Genomic DNA, 20,987 nt, shown 5'->3' on the forward strand with positions numbered 1-20,987 from the left:
GGAGGTAATGCTCTGGTTTGGCCTCTGCTTCCCATAGACAGCACCGTCACGCTGAGCCGACCGGGGGAAAAACAGGGTTGCCTTTTCCTCTCGGCTCTTTCGTTATCCCATTTTCTTTCTCGCATCTTTCCTTGTCCCTTCTATTCATTTTTTTAATCTTTCCTGGTGGCTATTGGTTTGCCTTGTGTGAGGCAGCACATACCTTCCTTCATACCTGCTTACAGTGGCGATTAACCGCGGCGTCTCAGTGGCCCCGTCGTCTGACTGCTAATCTCTAGGTCGCGGGATGGAATGCCGACCGCAGCTGCTACATTTACATATAGACGAAGTGCTAAAAATTCATGGCACGGGAGTGACACTTGGTAGAGCGAATTTCCACCATATTAGTCGTTTAGTTGTGTTTATTTCGTGGTATATAGAGGTAAACTGTTCGAGAAAAACGTGGAAGTATGTACAGTCGTGAGCAATATGAGAGTGAACAAACTCTTCCCACAAAATTGAGAATTTTCTGGTTATTTCTCCACTAAATATCAATCACTTGTGGATATTATATGCCAAAACTAAAACTAGTTAGAAAACAAATATGCGCTTGTCACTCCTATTTATCCAGCAATCAAATGAATGCACCAACTTTCTCCCTCTCGTATTGCTCACTACTGTACAATTATAGACCACTCCTTACTGTTCTCAGCAGCTCAAAAAATAAAGCTTTCGCATTCCACGCGTGAGCAGGATTAAGTGTCTCTACCGATTTTTTTTTTCCATTTTTGGTGTGATGTGTTCTTTACGGGGTGGTCTCGTGGGAGCTCAGCTAATCTTCGATCTCTGAGTTAAGCTTGAAGGGAGTTTTTTAACATAAGGGGCAATTTTACGGTGCCCCCTATAACCGTGTGGTGCGGCTAAAGTTGTTCTTTGTATATGAGACAAATTACGATTGCCCGAATTCATACCTTTATGGTTGAACCGCAATCGTTCCTAATAAGCGCGTGTTTGTTATATCTGCGACCGTTGTAGGTGGGCTCGACTCTATAGGTTCTGTCATCTGTATGACATACCCAGGTTGGGATGTCGTTGATGATCTATAAGGCATCTATAATTTATCGGCAATACTCAAGGGAGCGAAGGAATACTGCGTTCTGCACGCGCTTATTCAGTGCCAAGATACGAGAACAGGCGTTGAGCATGCTTTCCTCAAATAGACAAGCACTGCAGTCAGCTTCGCGCTCAAGTCTTTCAAACAGACGGTTGACTTCACTGACAACAAAAATTCACCTTTTTAAATAAAATCAGTTCATTACGGTCTGTCTGATTTCGGTGAACAGTTGACCAGAGCATGGCATTTTTTATGCCAACTTGACCAAGAGAAATTTTTTCCGATACCCATTCGTTTTCATAAACTTCTACATCGTCCTGAAATAATATCGTACCAATTTCTTGCACATCTTGTGTCTAGATACTCTTGCGCCATTGAAAACCCTCAGACTTCGTGCAAAACAAGGATATTATGGTTAATATTTCAGCGAATTTTTCCAGTGTTTGTTCATTCCTGAAAGTTTCCGGCACGCCGGTTTACCGCTTTGTTTGCGATGCAAGACGCGACCAGATTTATCTCGATTGATCGCATCCAGGCAGAGCTGATTCTACGTTCCTCCAGAATGTTGTAGTAACTTTGCATGCTTTATCTGAAAAATTCGCTATCAGCTTTAAATTGAGCACGGTGGGCAGCGGCGGGCATTCTCTTCGACAACCGCCAAGCACGCTTGTTGCTACACCGCCGCCGAGTGATTGATTCCATTGTGGGTGCAACTCAGCCCGAATAAGAGTTTTGTTTAGACACCAATTTCCCAGCCTTTCTGCTCTCCGGACTGAAGTCTGTGGGGGTTCTTACTAAGCCGTCGAGCCTCCTTTGAGGTCTAGGCCGTGAACTCCGAGCTCCCGGTATCGCACACCACGCGCGGCCGTTCTCACGGCGGCGCAGCAGAAAGGCGAAATAAACACAGCACGGAACAGGACGCTTTGCCCGGGGCCAAACGTTTATTGGGTTCTCCCAAGTCGCTGGCTGCTTGAATCTTGATCTGTGACCCTTGCCGTCTGGCTTGGTCGTGCGGCTGACGGGGCAAAATGGCGACAACAAAGAGGGAAGAAGGGAGGTAATTACCTGACGTGCTCTCGCTGTCGCGGCTCGCTGAAGTCTCCACCCGGCCACGACGGATACCCGCCGATCTCGGCGCACTTGCCCGTTGTCACGTTCGGCCAATCAGCGACCGCTACGGCGGCGCCTGGCGGTGCGCGCTTTCGACCGGCTTTTTTTTTTAGGAAGGAAGCGGCGCAGCACTCTCGAGCAGACCATCTGGCTACTCGCCAGTGGGGAAGGCGGAAAGCTTCCGCTTTCCTGCTTCTCCACGGCGCGCCCCGCCGGCCCGGGAAGGGTACGGCACTCCGAAACTCCCACAAGTCATCACTTCATGACGCCTGGTGGAAGTAAGTGCGGGGTAGCCGTCTATGTACCAGACACCCCCTTCAAGTCGTGACGCCAGCCCTCTCCGCTTCGCACCCCAGGACGAGCCAGCCCACGTCTCCAGGGAGAGCAGCTCGAGTTCGGGACACTGCCGGACCGCACCGGACAGCGATAAGACGCTGCTACGACCACCGCAACCTCGCCAAAGATGCCGACAGCGATCACACTGCAGCAGCCGCGGATGCCACCAAGTTTCAATCGATCCCTAGGCGAAGACCCTAAAGAATGGATGGACCAATTTGAGCGCGTAGCACCATTCAACAAGTGGGATGATGCGGCAAAAATTGAACACGTGTTCTGCTCACTGAAGGACTCAGCACGTACATGGCACGAAAATCACGAGTCATCCCTAACGACATGCGAGCTATTCAAGAGAGAACTAGTGAACGTATTCGCCAGTGTCGTGAGGAAAGAAAGAGCCGAACGACTCCGAATGAGCCCATCAGCGGTTAAGTCGAAGAGATGAAGCGCGTCTTTCGCCGCCCCGACCCCAAAATTACCGAGGAAAAGAAAGTTCAGTTCTTAATGTGCGGCGTAAAAGAACAACTCTCTGCCAGCCTCGTCCACCAGCCGCCAAAAGCAGTCGATGAATTCATCCAAGAAGCCTGCACTATCGAGAAGACTCTCGACGTTCGGGATCGGCAGTATAACAGCCCTTCTTCTGTGCAATCCGTTCGGACACGACGACTACCATCGGCCATAACTTGCGGGAAGTTATCCGCGAAATCATCCGTGAGGAGCTACGACGACTGCTGCCATCCTCCGCACAGCCCCAAGCAGCGACTCATGGATGTGGTGCGGGAAGCAGTGCAACAGGCACTTAGCATTCCGGCGGCCACAGAACCTCAGGCCATCACCTACGCTGCTACAGTACACACTCCGCATCCCCAACGATACCCCCTAGGTCCTCTACGAGATGAGCCACTTGTTCCAGAACGCCGCCTCCCTGCCCTCGACCGCCCAGCCTACGAACGAAGCTCAAGCCTCAGGAAATGCAGCGCCTGGAGGACATTCGACAACCGACCGTTGAGCTTTCATAGGGGTGAGGCTGTCCATATTCTTTGTCACTGCCTGTACCGACGTATAGGCCTTCGCGGATTTGTCATTGACTCCCCACGGCCACGCTTCGGCCAACGTCCGCAAGAAATCTACGAGTACCAGCGTCGAGAGGAGTACGCACCGAACCGCCTTTCGCCCTCACCATCGCCGCAAGCCTTGCGCTTTGCGGACTCACGCCTCAGCTACGTAGCTGCAGTACGAGGAAGGTCTCCCAGCCCACGTAGGGGAAACTAAGACGCAACCTCTGGAGGTGAGGTTGCTCCCGAGCGAAACACCAAAAATCCTCCAACAACCATGCCGCACGAAGACGCCGCCCCCGACATGCCGACGCCGCGTTCAATGAAAACCTCGACCACAATGCAAACCGCCTTCAAAACGACGCCGCTACAGAGAAAAGCTTCGATGACACGTTCTAGCCACGAATGAGCATCAGGCAATCATCGACCTGCGATCCAAGCTGATCACGCTTTCGACGAACGAGGCCATCCCTTCGATTAGAACTATAGAAAATCACGTTTCCCTTAGTGTCCTGAAGGAAGAAGTGAGCGTCCGACCTTATTCAAGTGTCATCGGTACCGTAGGTGACACGAAAGCCATTAACGCTGAAGCCATCATCGAAGAGAACACGACGTCGCTTCTAGAGCGAGGAATCAGTGTCGCAAGAGGCATCGCACATCTCCGCAATGGCCAGGCCGAAGTACTGCTGACTAACTTCAGCGAAGAATACCGGCACATTGACAAAGGAACGACGATTGCTTTCTTCGATGAAATATCCGACTTACGTGAGTCCTTCGCCCTCTCCGGCCCCTCCGCAGAAGATTCGCCTTACCAAATGAACTCGTCCACTTTCGACATCAACCTAGCCCTGCCCCGGAAGAGACAAGACCAGATCCGCAATCTGCTTCGACGCTACAACGGGTGTTTTTCTTCATCGCCGAAGGTCCGAGAAAGGCCAGTTGCCAAGCTTCGCATTAAAACAACCGACCAGCACGCTCGGCCTCTCCGTCAAGGCCCCTACCGTGTGTCGCCGCGAGAACAAGCCATCCGGGACCAAGTGGAAGAAATGCTTCACGACAATTTCATCCAGACTTCAAACAGCCCATGGGCGGCACTGGTTGTCCTACTGAGAAAGAGAGACGGCGCACTTCGATTCTGCATTGATTACCGCTGTTTGAACAACATAACAACGAAGGACGTCTAAGCCCTCCCCCGCATCGACGACACACTGGACCGGCTCTGCAATGCATTTATCATCGATGAACCTCAAGAGCAGCTACTGGCAAATTGAGGTCGATGAAAGACATTGCGAGAAGACCGCATTCATCACTCCGGATGGGCTCTTCGAGTTCAAGTTGATGCCATTTGGTCTGTGTGCCGCACAGCGACGTTTCGGCGAGTAATGAATACAGTGCTGGCAGGCCTGAAGTGGCAAATTTGTCTGGTATATTTAGGTGACGTCGTTGTCTTCGCCTCGAACATTGAAGAGCCCCTCCAAAGACTTCGAACAGTACTAGACGCCATCAAGCCGTCTGGCCTAACTTTGAAATCAGAGAAGTGCCACTTAGCCGATGAAGAGCTGTTCTTTGTAGGCAACATCGTTAGCAATGAGAGAGCGCGCTTAGACCCACGTAAAACAGGTGCTATTGAATAGTTTCCACCACCGGCCAATATGAAAGCAGTGCGCAGATTCTTCGGACTGTGCGCATATTACCGACAATTTGTGAAAAACTTTCGCACATCGCCAAGACCCTGACCCAACTGATGAAGGCAAACGTGCCATTTAAATGGGAAGCGCCGCAAGCAGAAGCCTTCAAGGAATTTCAGCGTCGTTTGCAGTCCGCACCGATCCGCGTGCATTTTGATGAAAACGCTGATACTGAAGTTCATATACCGACGCAAGCAGCGTGGGCCTTGGCGCCGTTCTCGTTCAAAAAAGTGACAGGCTGTATCATCGCATACGCTAGCCGTTCCCTTTCCAAGGCCGAGGCTAATTATTCGACAACTGAAAAGGAGTGCCTTGCCATCATCTGGGCTACGTCGAAATTCCGCCCCTACCTATACGGACGACCGTTCAAGGTGGTCAGCGATCACCACGCGCTGTGCTGGCTTGCCAGTTTGAAGGACCCCTCTGGCCACTTTTGCTCGATGGAGTCTGCGCCTCCAGGAGTTTGACGTCACCGTCGTTTACAAGACGTCGACTGCCTCTGACGAGACCCTGCAGATTGGCCGCTGCCGGACGACGATGAGGACGCCATCCTGGGACCCATCAGGCCCACCTCTTTTGCCCAGCAGCAACGCTCGGACTCCGACCTAAAACGTCTTGTCGAGTACCTGGAAGGCAAAGTTTCTTCACCCCCAACTCATTCAAGCGAGGACTGTCTTCCTTCCATTTACAGAATCATGCCCTCATGAAGAACTTCCCAGCGAACAAAACAGCGGGAATTCTCTTCGACGACCGCCGAACCCGCTTGTTGCTACGCCGCCGCCGAGTGATCCAGTCCATTGTGGGCGCAAGTCAGCCCAAATAAGGAGTTTTTTTCAGACACCATTTTCGCCGCGTTTCTGTTCTGCGGACAGCAGTCACCCCTTCGTGACAATATGACCGTACAAAGTGCAGCTTCTGGAGCGCAAGTTCATTTGCAATCATTAGCATGTTGAGATACAACTGCGCATTTTCCTCTATCTAGGTCAGCGGAGGTAATGTAGCAGGAGTGCCCGTTCAGGACACTGCTTACGCAATGAATCACAGCTCATTATAAGCTGGAGTTCTGCTAGTCTACACCTTATGAAGAGGTTAGACCATGCGTGCCGCAGCCTAGCACTAATAGCTTTAATTGCATCAAAGGCAATTTGATGTATTTCTGTATCGCCCAGAGAACAATGCAGTGTTCTGCAAGATTGCCCACTCTTACGAACTCTGTTTTTTTGGGCCGCGAAATATCAAAAGTGTGGTGGGTACGATGTAAGAATTCTACTGTATTTTTCGTGCCTCATCAGGATCGGCCATTTTGGACGGAAGGTGGCAATAATAAAACGTTCCCATGAAAAGAATCGTTATGTATAGCACAGGCGGCCGAACACTACAATTTTGCGACCACCGTGGTGTTCTGTACACAATCGTGTTCATATATGTACTCGGCCTCAGAAATTTACAAGATTCATATTCTGTAAAAAAAATTACTGTTGCCCTGTCTCGTGTCACAGCCGTCTGGTAGTGTTTCCAGCTTATGGAGCACTCTCGTTCCTGCAGACTTTGAGACATTTCATTTGATTGGCTTGCGTGGCTTCTTCGAAATAAACCCACCTATCCACATCCCGTCTACTTATGTGGTCGAGAGTACAGAATGAACAGTACATGCTTCTTGTTGCAAAACAAGATAATTGGCTCATTACAAGCGCATAATATTCAAGAAGAGTAATGTTTGCACTGAAGTAGCGAGCTGTGTCTGAAACGGTTAACACGAAGAAGTTCGCTCGTGTTTGGAGCAGTAGGTTCCCAAGACCATTTAATTCTTGGCCATCAATGAAATAGAACTTGAAAACATGTGCACACAACGTCGCAAAATATTAGCGGCAATTCCGGCAGTGACCTGGTTTACAGACGCGTCAGGTGAGAAGACAGGACCAGTGTAAAACACTTTTCTACTAATGAGCATCCGACGGTCTTCTGTGAATGCGGAGCTACCGGAGGCGCCTTGAATGCTATGCGTTCAGAACGCGTTAGTGGAAGACTGCAAGAAAAAAGCTAGATTTGCTCCCTTTTATTCTCTGTCATGTAGTAGTAAGCGGTTTTATTAAAACAATAATAAAAAGGAAGGAAAATATTTTTGCTATCCCCGGCATCTGCCATCGATACTGAAGCACCTAAGCTTGGGCAGCGGAAGCAAAGGATAGAAGGCAGAATGGAGAAATGAAATGAAAAAGGTGTGACGACAGGAAGAGAGGATAGAGGGAGAGGTAATATACACAAACTATTTACACAATAACAATTGTTGTCGTGTTTTAAGTCGTGAATAGGTTTGGTTTATGCTGCTTTAACATCGCAAAGCGACTCAGGCTATTAGGGACGGCGTAGTGAAGGGCTCCGGAAATTTCGACCACCTGGTGTTCTTTAACGTGCACTGACATCGCACAGTACACGGGCCTCTTTGAATTTCGCCTCCCTTGAAATTCGACTGCCGCAGCTGGGATCGAACCCGCGTCTTTTGGGCCAGCAGCCAAGCGCCATAATGACTCAGCCACCGCGGCGGCTTAAGTCGTGTCGTGAATAATTCGAAAGGGTGGCTTTCAGTTGAAAAGCAATGTCATGTCAGATAGTCTACTGCGCGTTGTCGTTTTGGTGTAGCTAAGAATCAGTAGGGCAGGGTCTCGCCGGAAATTCCCCGCATCCTTTCCGCAGCCCAAATCGATCGCACGGTCGCCTTAATTTGGGTCCCATCCCACACATCCATCCCCGGTAGCGAGGCGCCCCATGCGTTAGCCCGAGATCTCTACTTCCGGGTAACCAAAGAGCCGCCAGACTGCCAGGGAATGGATGAACGTTACCAAGCATACACGGAAATTGTGGAGAACTATAGGTTAGGCAGACGTCTGTTCCCGCCACCGGATCCAAGCTTAAGCAATAAAGAGGCCGTCGCCTGACGACGCTTGCAGGCCGAAAATTTTGCAAACGCCGTCTGGTTGTTTCGCGCCCAAGTAGGCGATAGGAAAGGCGGTAAATGTAAAACCTGCGGAGCGAGGACGACCCTCGATGACATAATTTGGGAATGCCCCGGATCCCCAGAGGCTGGGGACAATATTAAATGCAGAGCAGCCAGGGACGCCCTGCTGGGGAGCGACGTACATACGTCACCGCCGACCAGCAACGAGCTGTGCTCCTGGCGGCCGAAGCCGCGATGAACCAATGTATATTCGCCAGTCTTTAGTAGCGGAGGTTCCGACCCCCCTCCTCTAGGCCTGCGTGCCAGGGGTGGGGAGTAGGGTGAAAATAGTTTAATCGGTGGAAATAGTTTGATCAGCATCACGATCACATGCTGCGCGTTTGGCGAAACTCAAGGAGCAGCATCCTAGCCACTCTTTTCTTGAGACAGAAGTTTTCGTACCCGAGATTTAAAGTTCAATGGAGGTTGCGTGTTGGAAGGAAGTTGCTTGTGCAGCTAACGTGCACATGCTCATCCGGCTCGTTCTCTTTGTATCCCCGCCAGAAGAGAGCGGGTGCAGACAGCGCACGCGCGTGGTGTGGGGTAATGCGAGCTGCACCGTCGGCGTAAGCGCATGCAGCGGTCTCCGCAGCCGATCGCAACTTGATGCTAGGCGGTCAAGTTCGTTGTCACTTACCTCACGATAAAAGGTCAGTCTGCTCGTTCATCGCTGTGCATCAGCTGATCATGCAGGATGGTAGAGCAGTACTCTGCGCCAAATTGGGACTACCATACTCGTTGCGTTTCTGTTGACGTAGACGGTTCATTTGAATTGTGTTAGCATTCCTGACGGTGTCTGGGGCAGGCTCAAATAGGGGACGTTTAGAAAATTTGGCATATGCTTTCGTTATGGAGGTAGAGCTAACATGCTTAGCCGCCGCGGTGGCTTAGCGGGCATGGCGTTCGGCTGCTGGCCCGAAAGACGCGGGTACGATCCCGGTCGCGGTGGTCGGATCTTGATGGAGGCGAAATGTTAGAGACCCGTGTACTGTGCGATGTCAGCGCACGTTAAATAACCCCAGGTGGTATAATTTATCCGGAGCCCTGCACTGCAGCGTCCCTCATAGCTTGAGCCTCTCTGGGACGTTAAGCCTCATAAAACCAAACCTAATTGTGATTACGCAAATGCGGTCACACAGCAGTGTTTGTGACGCCAAAATTATGCCAACTACGCCATGTACAGACGCTATCACGGCTGATGTGGTTGTAGTGTTGCTGTGGTTGCGAAGCAAGAGGTTGATTAACCGTCTAATTATTGATCCAGATGAGGTACACCCATCGTCCAAAAATACAACCCAAGGGGTTTGTGAGTTTGTGAGGCCTGGTGAACCCCTTGTTATGCACCCTCAGCGACTGTAACTTTTCGAAAGAGGAATGGCTTCGCGTCCTCAACCCTCCCAAGCTTTGGACTGCTAGATGACCTTCGGAGCCCCAATAAACAGCTTAAAACCAAACCCCTTGAGCTTTATACTTTTGACTGGGGCTATATATAATGTCCACTTTGCTGCAAAATGCACCACAACAGAAAGCAGCGGCGGATTTCTCAGTATTTAAGATACAAGCCTGTAAAGGTTAAAAAAATCACCTTGCTCTTGCGTTCTGCACATGCGCACTACCGTCGCCGCAAGCTCCTTGCGTACGCCAAGGCTTTGTGGACGCACTACTTAAAGTAACAAGTTCCTTCCAAACAATTGGGCGACTGCGCTATCACACCAAGCTGCGATTACTTTGCTCAGAGGCCTCATGGTTTACTGCTTCATCATGCCCGACGATAAAATAACTAAGGAAGGTTAGCAACCGCAAAAAAGGACGACGACAGAAGGTAAAGAAGCGTACACGACACCACGGGCAGATGAACAGTTGGCAGTCTGCGCCCGTTGGGTAGTGTTCGTTTCCTTGTACTCGTCATTTTGGGCTGTTCCTGACCTTCCCCGAAAATGAACCAACCAGTCCGCAAGAACGTCGTACTAAAAGTGGAATAACCAATGCGGCGCAAAGGGGATGACGGTGAGGTAGACGAGCCGCAGGCATTGCTCGCTCCGTCTCGCTTAAAAAAAAAAAAAACGTGAATGCCTAAGAACTTCTCCCTCTGTACAACCAAGTAGCAATTCTTTGCAGGAATTTCCCGATCCCGCTATAGAGTATTAACAGTAGCCAGCTTCATCTTTAATTCTTTTAACTACTATAGGCGTGCTAAATTGAAAATACGTAAGGGAATTGCAACATTAATTTATCGATGGAGTAATTCCCTTCTCTGATTTGCTCGTCACCACCAGAGTTAACTCGGCGCTATAAATGCCGTTATGCAAGTTGTTTTATAAATATAGTTAAGCCAGGAGAAAAGCACCTGTTCTGAGCACTACAATCTACTTGTATTCCAGCAGGCTGTGATCCCGGTCAATTCTAGTAGAGGCCCGGTGCAAAGTTAATGTCTCACAGCGACGTACATATCACATCGAGTTGACGAGGTTATCCGGTACACACGTGGGGCATGCCCGCGACACACTTCATAATTGAACTAACGAGCACTGAGCACTGATTATGAGTGTTAAACCGGGCTAGTTGGTTCATCATTGAGTGAAAGAAAAAAGGGTTTAATAAGGCCTGCAACGTTCTCAGCGGATTCTCATTAGAAAGTTATGGCGGACATCGATGTTAACACATGGATAAATTCACGTCCAATGCACGCCCTCCACGCTGCTTGCTACGCGCTCTTCACCAAACAGGCTATGCAGTTAAATTACACGCTCTATTTGCTTCTTTCGAGATGCTGCAAAGATGCGCACCAATCAAAATAGCACAGATCGACATCTGCACGCCTGGTTTCGAGCGTCAAGCAGCGCTAACTCGCACCAGGTTGAATGCAAGCGTCGGCGACAGACGACGCGACTGATTACGTCAGCAGAGCTACGCATTCGCTCATTACCTAAGCTTAGCCCTTTACAAGCAGTCTATTAACCTGCGCCTTCAGTCTGCTCGTAATTTATTCATGCGCCAGCCTCCGATGAGAGCCGAATCGTACGGGTGACCGACGGCCCGTGCCCAACATAACACGCATGTCACCGTCCAGAATAGTCCGTAATACGTGATATAACCTAATATGGTAGTTCTCACTAGCCGGCAAAGAGAGCAAACAGCATATTCAACATTAAAATTTTTAGGTAATATTTCACAGCCATAGAAGCCGTGTCTTTGACGCTTAAGCCGATACAGCGGCGGCGGCCAGGCCGCCGAGCATATTGAGGCGAAGGCATGCCCCACCGCAAGACACGGGGGAGTGCAGCCACGCAGCAACCGCAAAGCGGGAAGCTGGAACGATCTGCTTCCAGGTCGACGTTGCTTTTCGACAGCGAAGCAAGCGTCCAGACCACAGCTTTGTCTTCTCGCGAAAGTTAGTTCGAGGATAGCCTGAGCAGAACGGCCTCCGCTCAGCCGTAGCCCGACGTGAGCAAGATGCGGTGCAGCTCCATTCGGAACGACAAGCTGATGCAGGGGCCTGAATCTCCCGAGACAGGTCTCGGCACGCGCGATTGGCCGGTGCGCCCGCTGCATGAAGACAGCAGGCGCGCCAGCCAATCCCGCGAGCCGAAGCCCAAACGAGAACTCGGCCCCTGGCAGATCTCAACTTTAACGCAAACACTGAGTTTAAACACATTGCAAAGATTTCAGATAGTATTTAGACAAAATCTTGAAAGCAAGGAAAAATAAAGGCTTCGTGGTTGCGACAGTGAAGCCGCGGCCCGATGTGGAAGCTGGCACGATGGAACTAAACACACGACGCTTGCCACTAAGGCGGCGTCCGTGGCGGAAAGGGAATCCCGCGTTAGCGCTCGTCCCGTTCCTTTTAATTGCGTGTCAAAGATGCACATTCACTATGAACAGTTTAAGGAGCATAGGCAGCTTGAAACCGCAAGGTGGAGGATGAAAGTTACACATGGCTCGGGCTTTCCCGTCATTTTGTGAGATGCGAGCTATGTGCCCATGCCTTAACATTTCGCTACAGTAATCTACCTCCATCGTATGCAACATCTACAATACAGTTTATAGACCGCCTCAGGTGACACAAAGCAAAAATACTGTATGTATCAAGTGGCAGAGAATGTTTTTTTTCAGTCACCCACCAAACAAAGCGAACCAATTGACGCAGCAAAACATCCACCGCTCTTCATTTGGCAGCCATCTTCAGAAGTGCAGCTCCGCATCAAATTTAGCGCCACAGAGGACTACTTGTGCGAAAAATTTGGCGCTTCGTGTTAGTTTACTAAACTCTAGGCTTTAAAAAATAAACTGGAATTTTAAAGGTGTTCAGCTGCGTTATTCGTTGCTTATTTCTTACTAGAAACGCACGTGACTAGACCACTGTGGTCACGAACCGAAAATCTATGTTTTGGTGCTTGATCAAGTATCTGGTATTTCCAGTAACAAATTCTTTCTGCTAGGCAACAATATATTTCTGTAAAAACACCTGTAATTTTACACACTTCTTACAGTGCTGCTACAAGCACTAAAAGCTAACACACTGCTTAAATATCGCCATGCTCAGCAAGAACATACTTCTGATAGCTTTCTTTTTTTCTTCCTCGCGGCATTACTGACTGGAACTGTTTGACGAGGCCTGATTATCTCTCCATAGACGAGAGCATCAGGTGCCGAATTTTGATACGCCTCGTAGCGCCTGAACAGAAGCAAGTTTTTATTGAGTTGCAAGCTCCTCGCTTGCTTCAAGTGCCCCGTTTCTTGAAAGTTGCCATGTTATTATTGTCTGTTTTTGTGTTATACCTCAAAGCTCCTTGTAAGTTTCGAGGTTTTATTACCATGCTACAAACACTCTTATGTTGTAACTGCCGTATATATTGTGAATTATGCTAAGATTTTCTAATCGTGTTTACTTTTCATTGCTGTGTAAAGCGTCCTTCCTGCTTGGACCTAACCATGGTTTGTTGTGTGTCCGTATATAAATAATAAATGAATAATGCTTGGCGTGCAGGGGTATTCAGGTTCATATTTTGGCAGGTATTATAAATTATAAAACTGGTTTTCAGCTCAATTTTAGTAAGGACTTCCATCAAAATTCACCTTTAAGCTGTCACTACAAGTTGGCTTCCTCTAGACGTAGCATGTGGCATTCTTAACGGTGCGCCTGTTGACTTATGACTGTGATTATGTGTTTCGTATTTAACTGTATTCTAGTTAAATCTCACTCTCAGCGCAGTGTGCTCTGTTCAGTTTTGACACTGGAGTTTTCTGAGCTTCTTCTTTCTTTTCAGATCCTGCCGTATTATATCAACAATTACCTCGTAGATATACCAGGATTCGTTGGCCTTTTCATGGCTGGTGTAGTCACCGCCGCGACAAGGTAACTGCACCATAGGCCTTATGAATTTAAATGGAAACTTTATACACTCACTGCCGCTGATTGTTTTCAAAATCACAACTGAAGTACGTGACCAGAATATAAAAAGCTGGAGGCGCTCCTATAAAAGTGGCCTGATTATTGTACCAAAAATGGTCATATAAGCTTCAATTCTCTTTTCTTCATTCTCGTTTGGTGAACAGGAAGAATCCTGGCCCGATGTATATTCAGATCACGATTTATGGAGTGAAATGAGCACTTTGGGAAAATAAATATAAGAAATGAGAAACGCAGTCTATAGCCCCCACCGCAACACGCCAGAATTAAGCGAAGTATAGGAATGCAGGAATGAAACGCGAACATGATAATGTTGTACTTTTCTACTTACCAACAAGGTGTTCATTTAAAACAAGTTCGTAAATATGTACTTCGTTAGATCCTTTACCCAGAAACATTAATCAGTTTAGTTGAACACTGCAGCTGGAAATACAGAAGTAAAATATTTTGTTTTCATCACAGGCGCTGTTCTCTTTACAATCCGCCCTGACGGTACGTTTTCTGCACGATGCTGTTAGACCTTTTCAATGTATGCAGGTTGCAGAATTTCAGAACTCCGTGGTTCGAGCTGCTCTTTTTGAAAATAGTTTAGAATCGAGGATTACCAAAGGCACACCTTTATTGCGTGAATTCCACTTCGTTCGTTGGTGTTTGTATTTGCGTCTTTAAAATGTCGAATAAAAAGCTGGAACTAATATTTACCTTTCTATATCATGCCTGGTGCTTCCCACCTCCAGCAAGGAGAGTTACTGGAGTCATGTCTGCCTTGAACTCTTCGCTCTATCAGCGCAACATTCCCAGCATTTCAAGAAATGTGCCGCCGCAGGGGCTCAGTGGTTATGGCACTCGGCTGCTGGTCCAAAAGACGTGGGTTCGATCCCGGCCGCGGTGGTCGCATTTCTATGGAGGCGGAATGCTACATGCCCGTGTTGTGTGCGATGTCAGCGCGCGTTATAGAATCCCAGCTGGCCGAAATCAGTCTGAGCCGCTTTGAGGAGTTAAACCCTCATAATCCGAATCATTTTAACAAATCCACAACTAATTTTCCATTTTAGAAGTATTCAAATGCGACTACAGGTCTTTGAAACGAAGAAAACTAAAGGCAGGTGTTTCGTAGTTTCCTGAAGTGCACACTCCAGGGTAGTCTACACCTAACTAAAGGAGAGAGGGAGAAGGCGAACAGAAAGGCAGAGATGTTAACTAGGCGACGCCCAGTATGCTCCGCAATTAAGTTCGCAAATCTCAGCTGGTGGCTTGCGATAGTCTCAGTTTGCATTTAATCGGTGGCATGTTCTGTCCGACTTTGTCACTATATCTCCCATACCAAATATTCACTCTATTATCTCCTTCGTTAACGCCAAGTACCAGAAAAGCAAAATAATTAATCATGCTCTTCTTGCTTTCGAGAACTGTTTTCTTCTTTCGTGCATATTCCAACGAGGCTTCCATCTGTCTTGTTACTGTCTACTCAAAGCTTCGCAAGTATGACTACAGCGATTTGATGCTGTCGAAAAATGTTTCTTTTTCAGCACAGTATCGTCAGCTGTGAACTCTCAGGCTGCCGTCTTATATGTCGATGTCATATCCCGTCGGTACAAGAAAGCGGAACAACACACTTTGTTGATCACACGTGTCACAGGTAAGTTGAGGTAACCAGTATGCTTAAATACCCTTAGTGATGTTGCAAAAAATCACACCTCTTCGTCATTAACCCTCCTACCATCATAATATGCGTTGTCATTCTTCTGAAAACTGTTCAGCTTGCTTTTATTATAGCGCCTAATGGCAATAAATCTCAAAAAATGATAGTTTTGATATTATTTTGTCATACGAACTAATCTTTCGACGTCAAAAATGTAGCACCTACTAAACAAGTGAAATGTGTACACACTCTGAAATCATATTGTGGTTTTAAAAGAGTCAAGAGTATTGGACCCTTTTTAGAAACCCGAGGTCTTTGGTGCAAAGAAAAATTAAAGAGGAAAGTCAAGAAGGTTCGCGTTTCAGAGATCAGTAGTACAACTGCAGACGTCAATAGTATACTTCGTGGTCATCAAAGAATAGGGTGCAGGAGAGGCGTTACGAGCACTGGCAAGTCTCCTGAAGTTGCTTTTATTTTTATCTTTTATGGGACAACGTTCCTCTCAAATAAGATCCTAAAGAACAACATAATCAGTAATATTAAGCTATCTGTCATTGGAGTTAGAAATTTAAAGGCTCAGCTTTAATTAGCCAGGCCAGCACGCAAAAGCGCCATCAGTATAGCTTGCATAGTGACCAATTTAAGTACAGTGCAAGGAGAGCGACCATTTCAAAGACGGTCACTTTGTCTTGCTACTTCCTCCGCGGCCGCTCTCTCATATCATCAATTGCATTGTTGGGCAAGAACAAAACGAAGGTGCTAAAACCGAGTAGATGTCGTCGAGTGTAACAAAAGCCATGATGAGTCTCCAAGACACGGCTGGTTTGAACGGTCAGAACTAGCGGAATTTACGTGATGTGGTTTAAGGTCGCGATTATGCAGTATGCTCTAATTGTTACAATGCTCTTTATTTAGCTATTTAGTTTTTTTCTATATTCCCTCAAAGCGATTTTTCTCACATTTTTCTCTCCTTCCCTTGCAGCCCTGACCTTAGGCATTATAATGACAATTTACAGTACAGTGTGCATACATCTGGGATCCTTAACCAGGGTAAGTACCAATGCTGGTGGAAGACCGTATAGGCAGTGATATTTTTGATGCCTTCTGTGCGTTTTTCGTGCGCACGACTTTCTTGTCGGAATGTTTTGCCTTTTTCGTTGGACCGCTGTCTTCACAGATAGAGGCATTTAAAGCGTTTCCACTATCTTGATGGACATTCAAGACAACGGATGTTCTACTGCAATCGGGGACGGTATTCCGAGTAAAAGTGGGTGGCAGATGGCATAGAAAATACAGCCATTTAGTTTATAATTAACATTTTTGCTGCAACAGCTGAATGAGCTCTTTCACATAGAAAACAACGCTTTTTGCAAGGTCCTCAGATCAGATCGATAAATATGCTTGACTTGTTAATAGTTCAGTCGGCAAAGGCCTTTAGATCCCGAGAGCACGTTTTTTAATAGTTCTCTTTCTATGTATAGAGCCATTCCCTTTATGCCTTTGGGCAAAATACGCGGCATTAAAAAAAAAAACACTGGATGGAGTAGTGACGTAGTGACGCAGCCGTAACGCGAGACTCAAATTCGGCTACATTCAATATATGAATTATTTCTATTTGAGGTCTAATTTACCCGTAAAGTGATTGCGTTTACGTTGCTTTCATCACGAAGGAATGAAACGCCAGTATTCGAATTTGTCAAATGGATTCAAATTATTTGTAGAGCAGCGGTGTGTTTTGAGTTTTATTGCGGTTACGAAAAGCCAGCTGTTTTGCCTATATTGTCTCGGTTTTCAAGTGGGCGCGCACGAATTAAATTTTTCACAATGTATTGTGCAAGCAAGATTGAGTCCCTTATGCGGAATAATATGGCTTCTTTGTTAGTTATTTCAAAGCTTCATTTTTTCTAGTGGATTCTTTTCCGCTGGCTCTTTATAAATGCTGGTTCCTTCTGTAATTTTTTCTACCTGACTGCCTCCAAAGTCCTTTGTTGCAAAAACCCGGTCGCTGTTTTTGCTGAGCACTTGTGCACTATGAACCCGTGGCTAGTGACAAAATCCGATGGTCAATCCGGAACAAATTTTATTTCTTCGCCAAACCGAACAGCGTGTTAAATGGGCGAACTGGATCCATATCCCGAGTTATGATTGGATGGCGATAGGTTTCTTGCGGCTTCAGGAACACGGAGGCCTGCTCTGGATCGCAGATTTTAATGCACCCTGGGGCATTCTCGATTTTAGGCGTTTAAGGCGGTCCAATGGCACTACTTTCAGTGTAACATACTCCGACGTGTACTTTTCAATCAACGAGTTGGATCTGCAAGATCACCATAATTAAACTGAGATCCGCTAGCATTTCGTAATGCTTTTCGCTGAAGCAGGTGATACTCCTGGCCGAAGAATGAGCTTGCAAAAAACCGGGCTGCAAAATTGTAAGTTGTAATATCGCATTTAGATCCCTGAAGCTCAGATAGATCTTCAAATTCCTCCATTCTGTGGCTAAGCGGGGAATTTACATAACTGACCTGCATAAGCTAACGTGAAATGTTTAAGCAAAACACCAAGTTTATTTCCTTTACTTTCTGCGCTTTAGGCGTGCACGACGGTTAGCATGGAAGTGACCATTTCTCTTCCATCTGGTGTTGGTGAGACGGAGCCCGAACTGTATTGGGCAATAAAGACGAGTAGCAACTTGAAAGGGAGGTTTGCCTTGGTTCACGGTATGGTCTTGATTATGCCAGGGGAATGCTGTTTAAATTTGCATTAGTAGCCTTTGCTTTAATACCCAACAACATGCTTTTTCTGCAGATCATACTCATGATATACAGCGCTGTCACGGCGCCGTTTGTAGGCCTGTGCGTCTTGGCTGTGCTGTTTCCTTTCGTCCATTCTAAGGTACGCATGCTTGACACAAGCCACTTTCAGTGCCTTCTTATTTTGCCGCTAAAGAAACCTTCACCGTACTTAACACATTTAAGGTAATACATCTACGTTTAACCGCGGAAACAGAAAAATAGTTATCAGATGTTTTATGCCTAAGCATAAAGTCGAGGCAGTTAATTTGAGAGCTCTACTGGGGCATCTCCACGTCAGCCCAGTTGTTACCTCTTCTAAATCACAAGCGGCATACGTATTGTGACGAGTACCTCTCTTAAAACATTTGAACGCTCGTTGCCACTGCAAATTAACTTGAATTGACTGGCTGTCAATATCGTATAACATAGCTCAACGCTAAATGTTTGTCCAGGGCGCTGGTGTGGCAGCCCTGATTACGACAGTGTATCTGCTTTGGAATATGGCGGAAAACATTCGAACCGGAGAGAAGCCACCGAGAATGCCGGTTTCCCTGGACTACTGCCCGAGTAATCTTACTGCTATTTCTTCAGTTTCAAGCACAGTTTACGCTCCACCACACATGGGGTAAGTCTGGCTTACAGAGCAATATATTTAGAGGAAACCCAGATTGTGATGTTGCCATATGGCCGCACTAATGGAATTTTTAATTAGTAATGAATGCCTAAATTTGCCTTTCTCATTGTGAAAGTTTCGAGAAGGAGACTTGTCTTCTTCTGGGCAGAGAGAATCTGGTGTTTTCTCGTCTCTCCTGACAAAGACAAGCACTCTTGTCGAAACGTTGGCTAGCGAACTGAGGCTCCTCCTCGACCCTTGTTCATCTTGCTTTGTGTTGTAAAAATCTGATCTTCCTGCCGTCTTTCTACCGTGGTTCTTATTGAAAAGATATTCTGAAGTCTGCGACCTTCTATGAAACTATCAAACACTGATATCTGCTGTTCGTTAGGAAGCAGTGCCACTGTTACGGCAAAAATGACTTACGTAGCTACGGTGGAGCTGAATATGTTACTGAAATATGTTTAAAAATTAGCGAAGGGCGAACAAAATATCATGAAATGAACGTCAGTCCATGTCAGCCTCCCGGAATGCCTTAGTTCTTTATTCTCTCCTAAGTGCATCTCACGAGTTTTCCAAAATTCTTGTTAGGTCTGGAAACCAGGGAGTTGGAGAAATTACTGCATATTTCGCATGAAGAATATGCTTGAAAGTCACACAGTGGCAATAATAGTTGTTACTTTATTGTAAACTGCCCGTGCTTTGACCGTTTACTCAGCGGGGCACGCGATGTCTAATCTAATTTTATGTGCGCACGCACCGGAACGACGTCGACATAAAGCTAAGCTCACGTAATAACGTACATTAATGGCATCACCTTTTATGTCATGCGGCACATTTAGCGTCCTAAATAAAGCTAAGCTCGATGTTGGTTGTCCGTATAATCCAGGTAGCGTCTTGCCTCTTTCTTATCCATGTAGTCTTCCTTGAGAAAAGAAGCGCGAACAGCCTTCCTACTGGTCGTGCGGTTTCTTCGCATAGAGCATGAATTCACTCACTGCAATCAGCTCCTAGAGTACCCCCTTTTCTTTTTTAGCTGCAGGGAATCATGGCGACCGAAAATGTGATCGTTTCAAAAAACAAAACCTTATTGAATATGCATCTTCGATGTTAGAAGTGCTCTTTTAGGCTGCGGATAGTTTTCCGAGATAGCTGTGCATAGTGCTCGAAAAATAAAACTGAGCACGAGTGCGGATAAAAACTTGAATCGCAGCAAGCTGTGCCAGCGAATGCGCACGTAAATAAGGGCGCACGTGGCCCGTACGGATGACCTGTAGAACACTTTTGACGTTTGCCCTATCAGCGGCGCGTACGAATCAGCGCATTTCTTTCTCTTACGCGTGCTGCATGTTACTTTTCAGACACTCATGCACGTTGTCCAAGAAGAGCAACAAGGTTTCCAGGTCATTTCTCAACAGTCACTGCTCGTTATGACTCTTGTGAAACTTTTTCCGCAGTGTTCTGACGAAATGGAAGCATGCAGCCGCATGACCGCCGTCAGAGAAATGCAAACCTGCAAGAACCGAGCTCTAGCTGTCTGTCACACAAACTTTTCATTCCCTCTTTTCTTATTCTGTTTGCAGGTCAAGGGACATGTCATTCTTTCGTCTGTCGCCCTTGTGGAGCAGCTTTTTCGCTGTTTTCGCAACTGTCATAATTGGAGTGATCTTCAGTGCCATGACAGGTATACTTGCCTTCTGCATGTACTAAGGTTTACTTTTTACCGTCGCTCCAATTGCACTGGCTGACAGACCTCGTGTAGTGACGGTGCAATTTATCGTTGTAGACAAGTTTGTTGGATATGGATTGACAGAAACAATATATTACGGAGTGGTTATGCACAATAGGTCAAGGAAAAGCATAGAAGCGTGACGAGACATGCTTGTTTCAGCTAATAGAAAACGCAGATTTTTTTTTCGTGAATATGCTTCCCGCAAACTTCTGTCTTTGACTGTACACTAAATAACGGGAGACGAATAAAAAACGCTGCGCTAAGAGTATGCCACTAAACTATTCCTATGTTTTTTGACACGTAGCTAAGGAAGAAGCATACTAGTAGAGGAGTCTGCAATTGAACCTGACTACTTGCCAATTTGCCAAAAGCATTTTAGGAATATCATGAGAATCAGAGATCACATAGTCACATTGTTCAGACGTAATTCATCCCAAGAGGAGGTTGGTTCTTGGAAAGTATTTAAGGTATTCGGTTTTTATTAAAATGCTGCCGATAGGGCTCTTCGAGGAGCAGATGAA

General features: G+C 46.9%; 1 protein-coding gene across 1 annotated transcript in view; it reads left to right on the forward strand.

Moving 5' to 3' along the window:
* The window catches only part of LOC144096628 (sodium-coupled monocarboxylate transporter 1-like), a 102,767-nt gene that overhangs the window by 76,103 nt on the left and 5,677 nt on the right, over positions 1-20,987 (forward strand). The window contains exons 8-13 of the mRNA XM_077629451.1: positions 13,545-13,633; positions 15,217-15,326; positions 16,312-16,379; positions 18,135-18,221; positions 18,574-18,746; positions 20,318-20,418. Of these exons, the coding sequence (XP_077485577.1) occupies positions 13,545-13,633; positions 15,217-15,326; positions 16,312-16,379; positions 18,135-18,221; positions 18,574-18,746; positions 20,318-20,418 (628 nt within the window). The remainder of the gene's footprint in view (positions 1-13,544; positions 13,634-15,216; positions 15,327-16,311; positions 16,380-18,134; positions 18,222-18,573; positions 18,747-20,317; positions 20,419-20,987) is intronic.

This window comes from Amblyomma americanum, chromosome 7, assembly GCF_052857255.1.
Source record: "Amblyomma americanum isolate KBUSLIRL-KWMA chromosome 7, ASM5285725v1, whole genome shotgun sequence".
Taxonomy (NCBI): domain Eukaryota; kingdom Metazoa; phylum Arthropoda; class Arachnida; order Ixodida; family Ixodidae; genus Amblyomma; species Amblyomma americanum.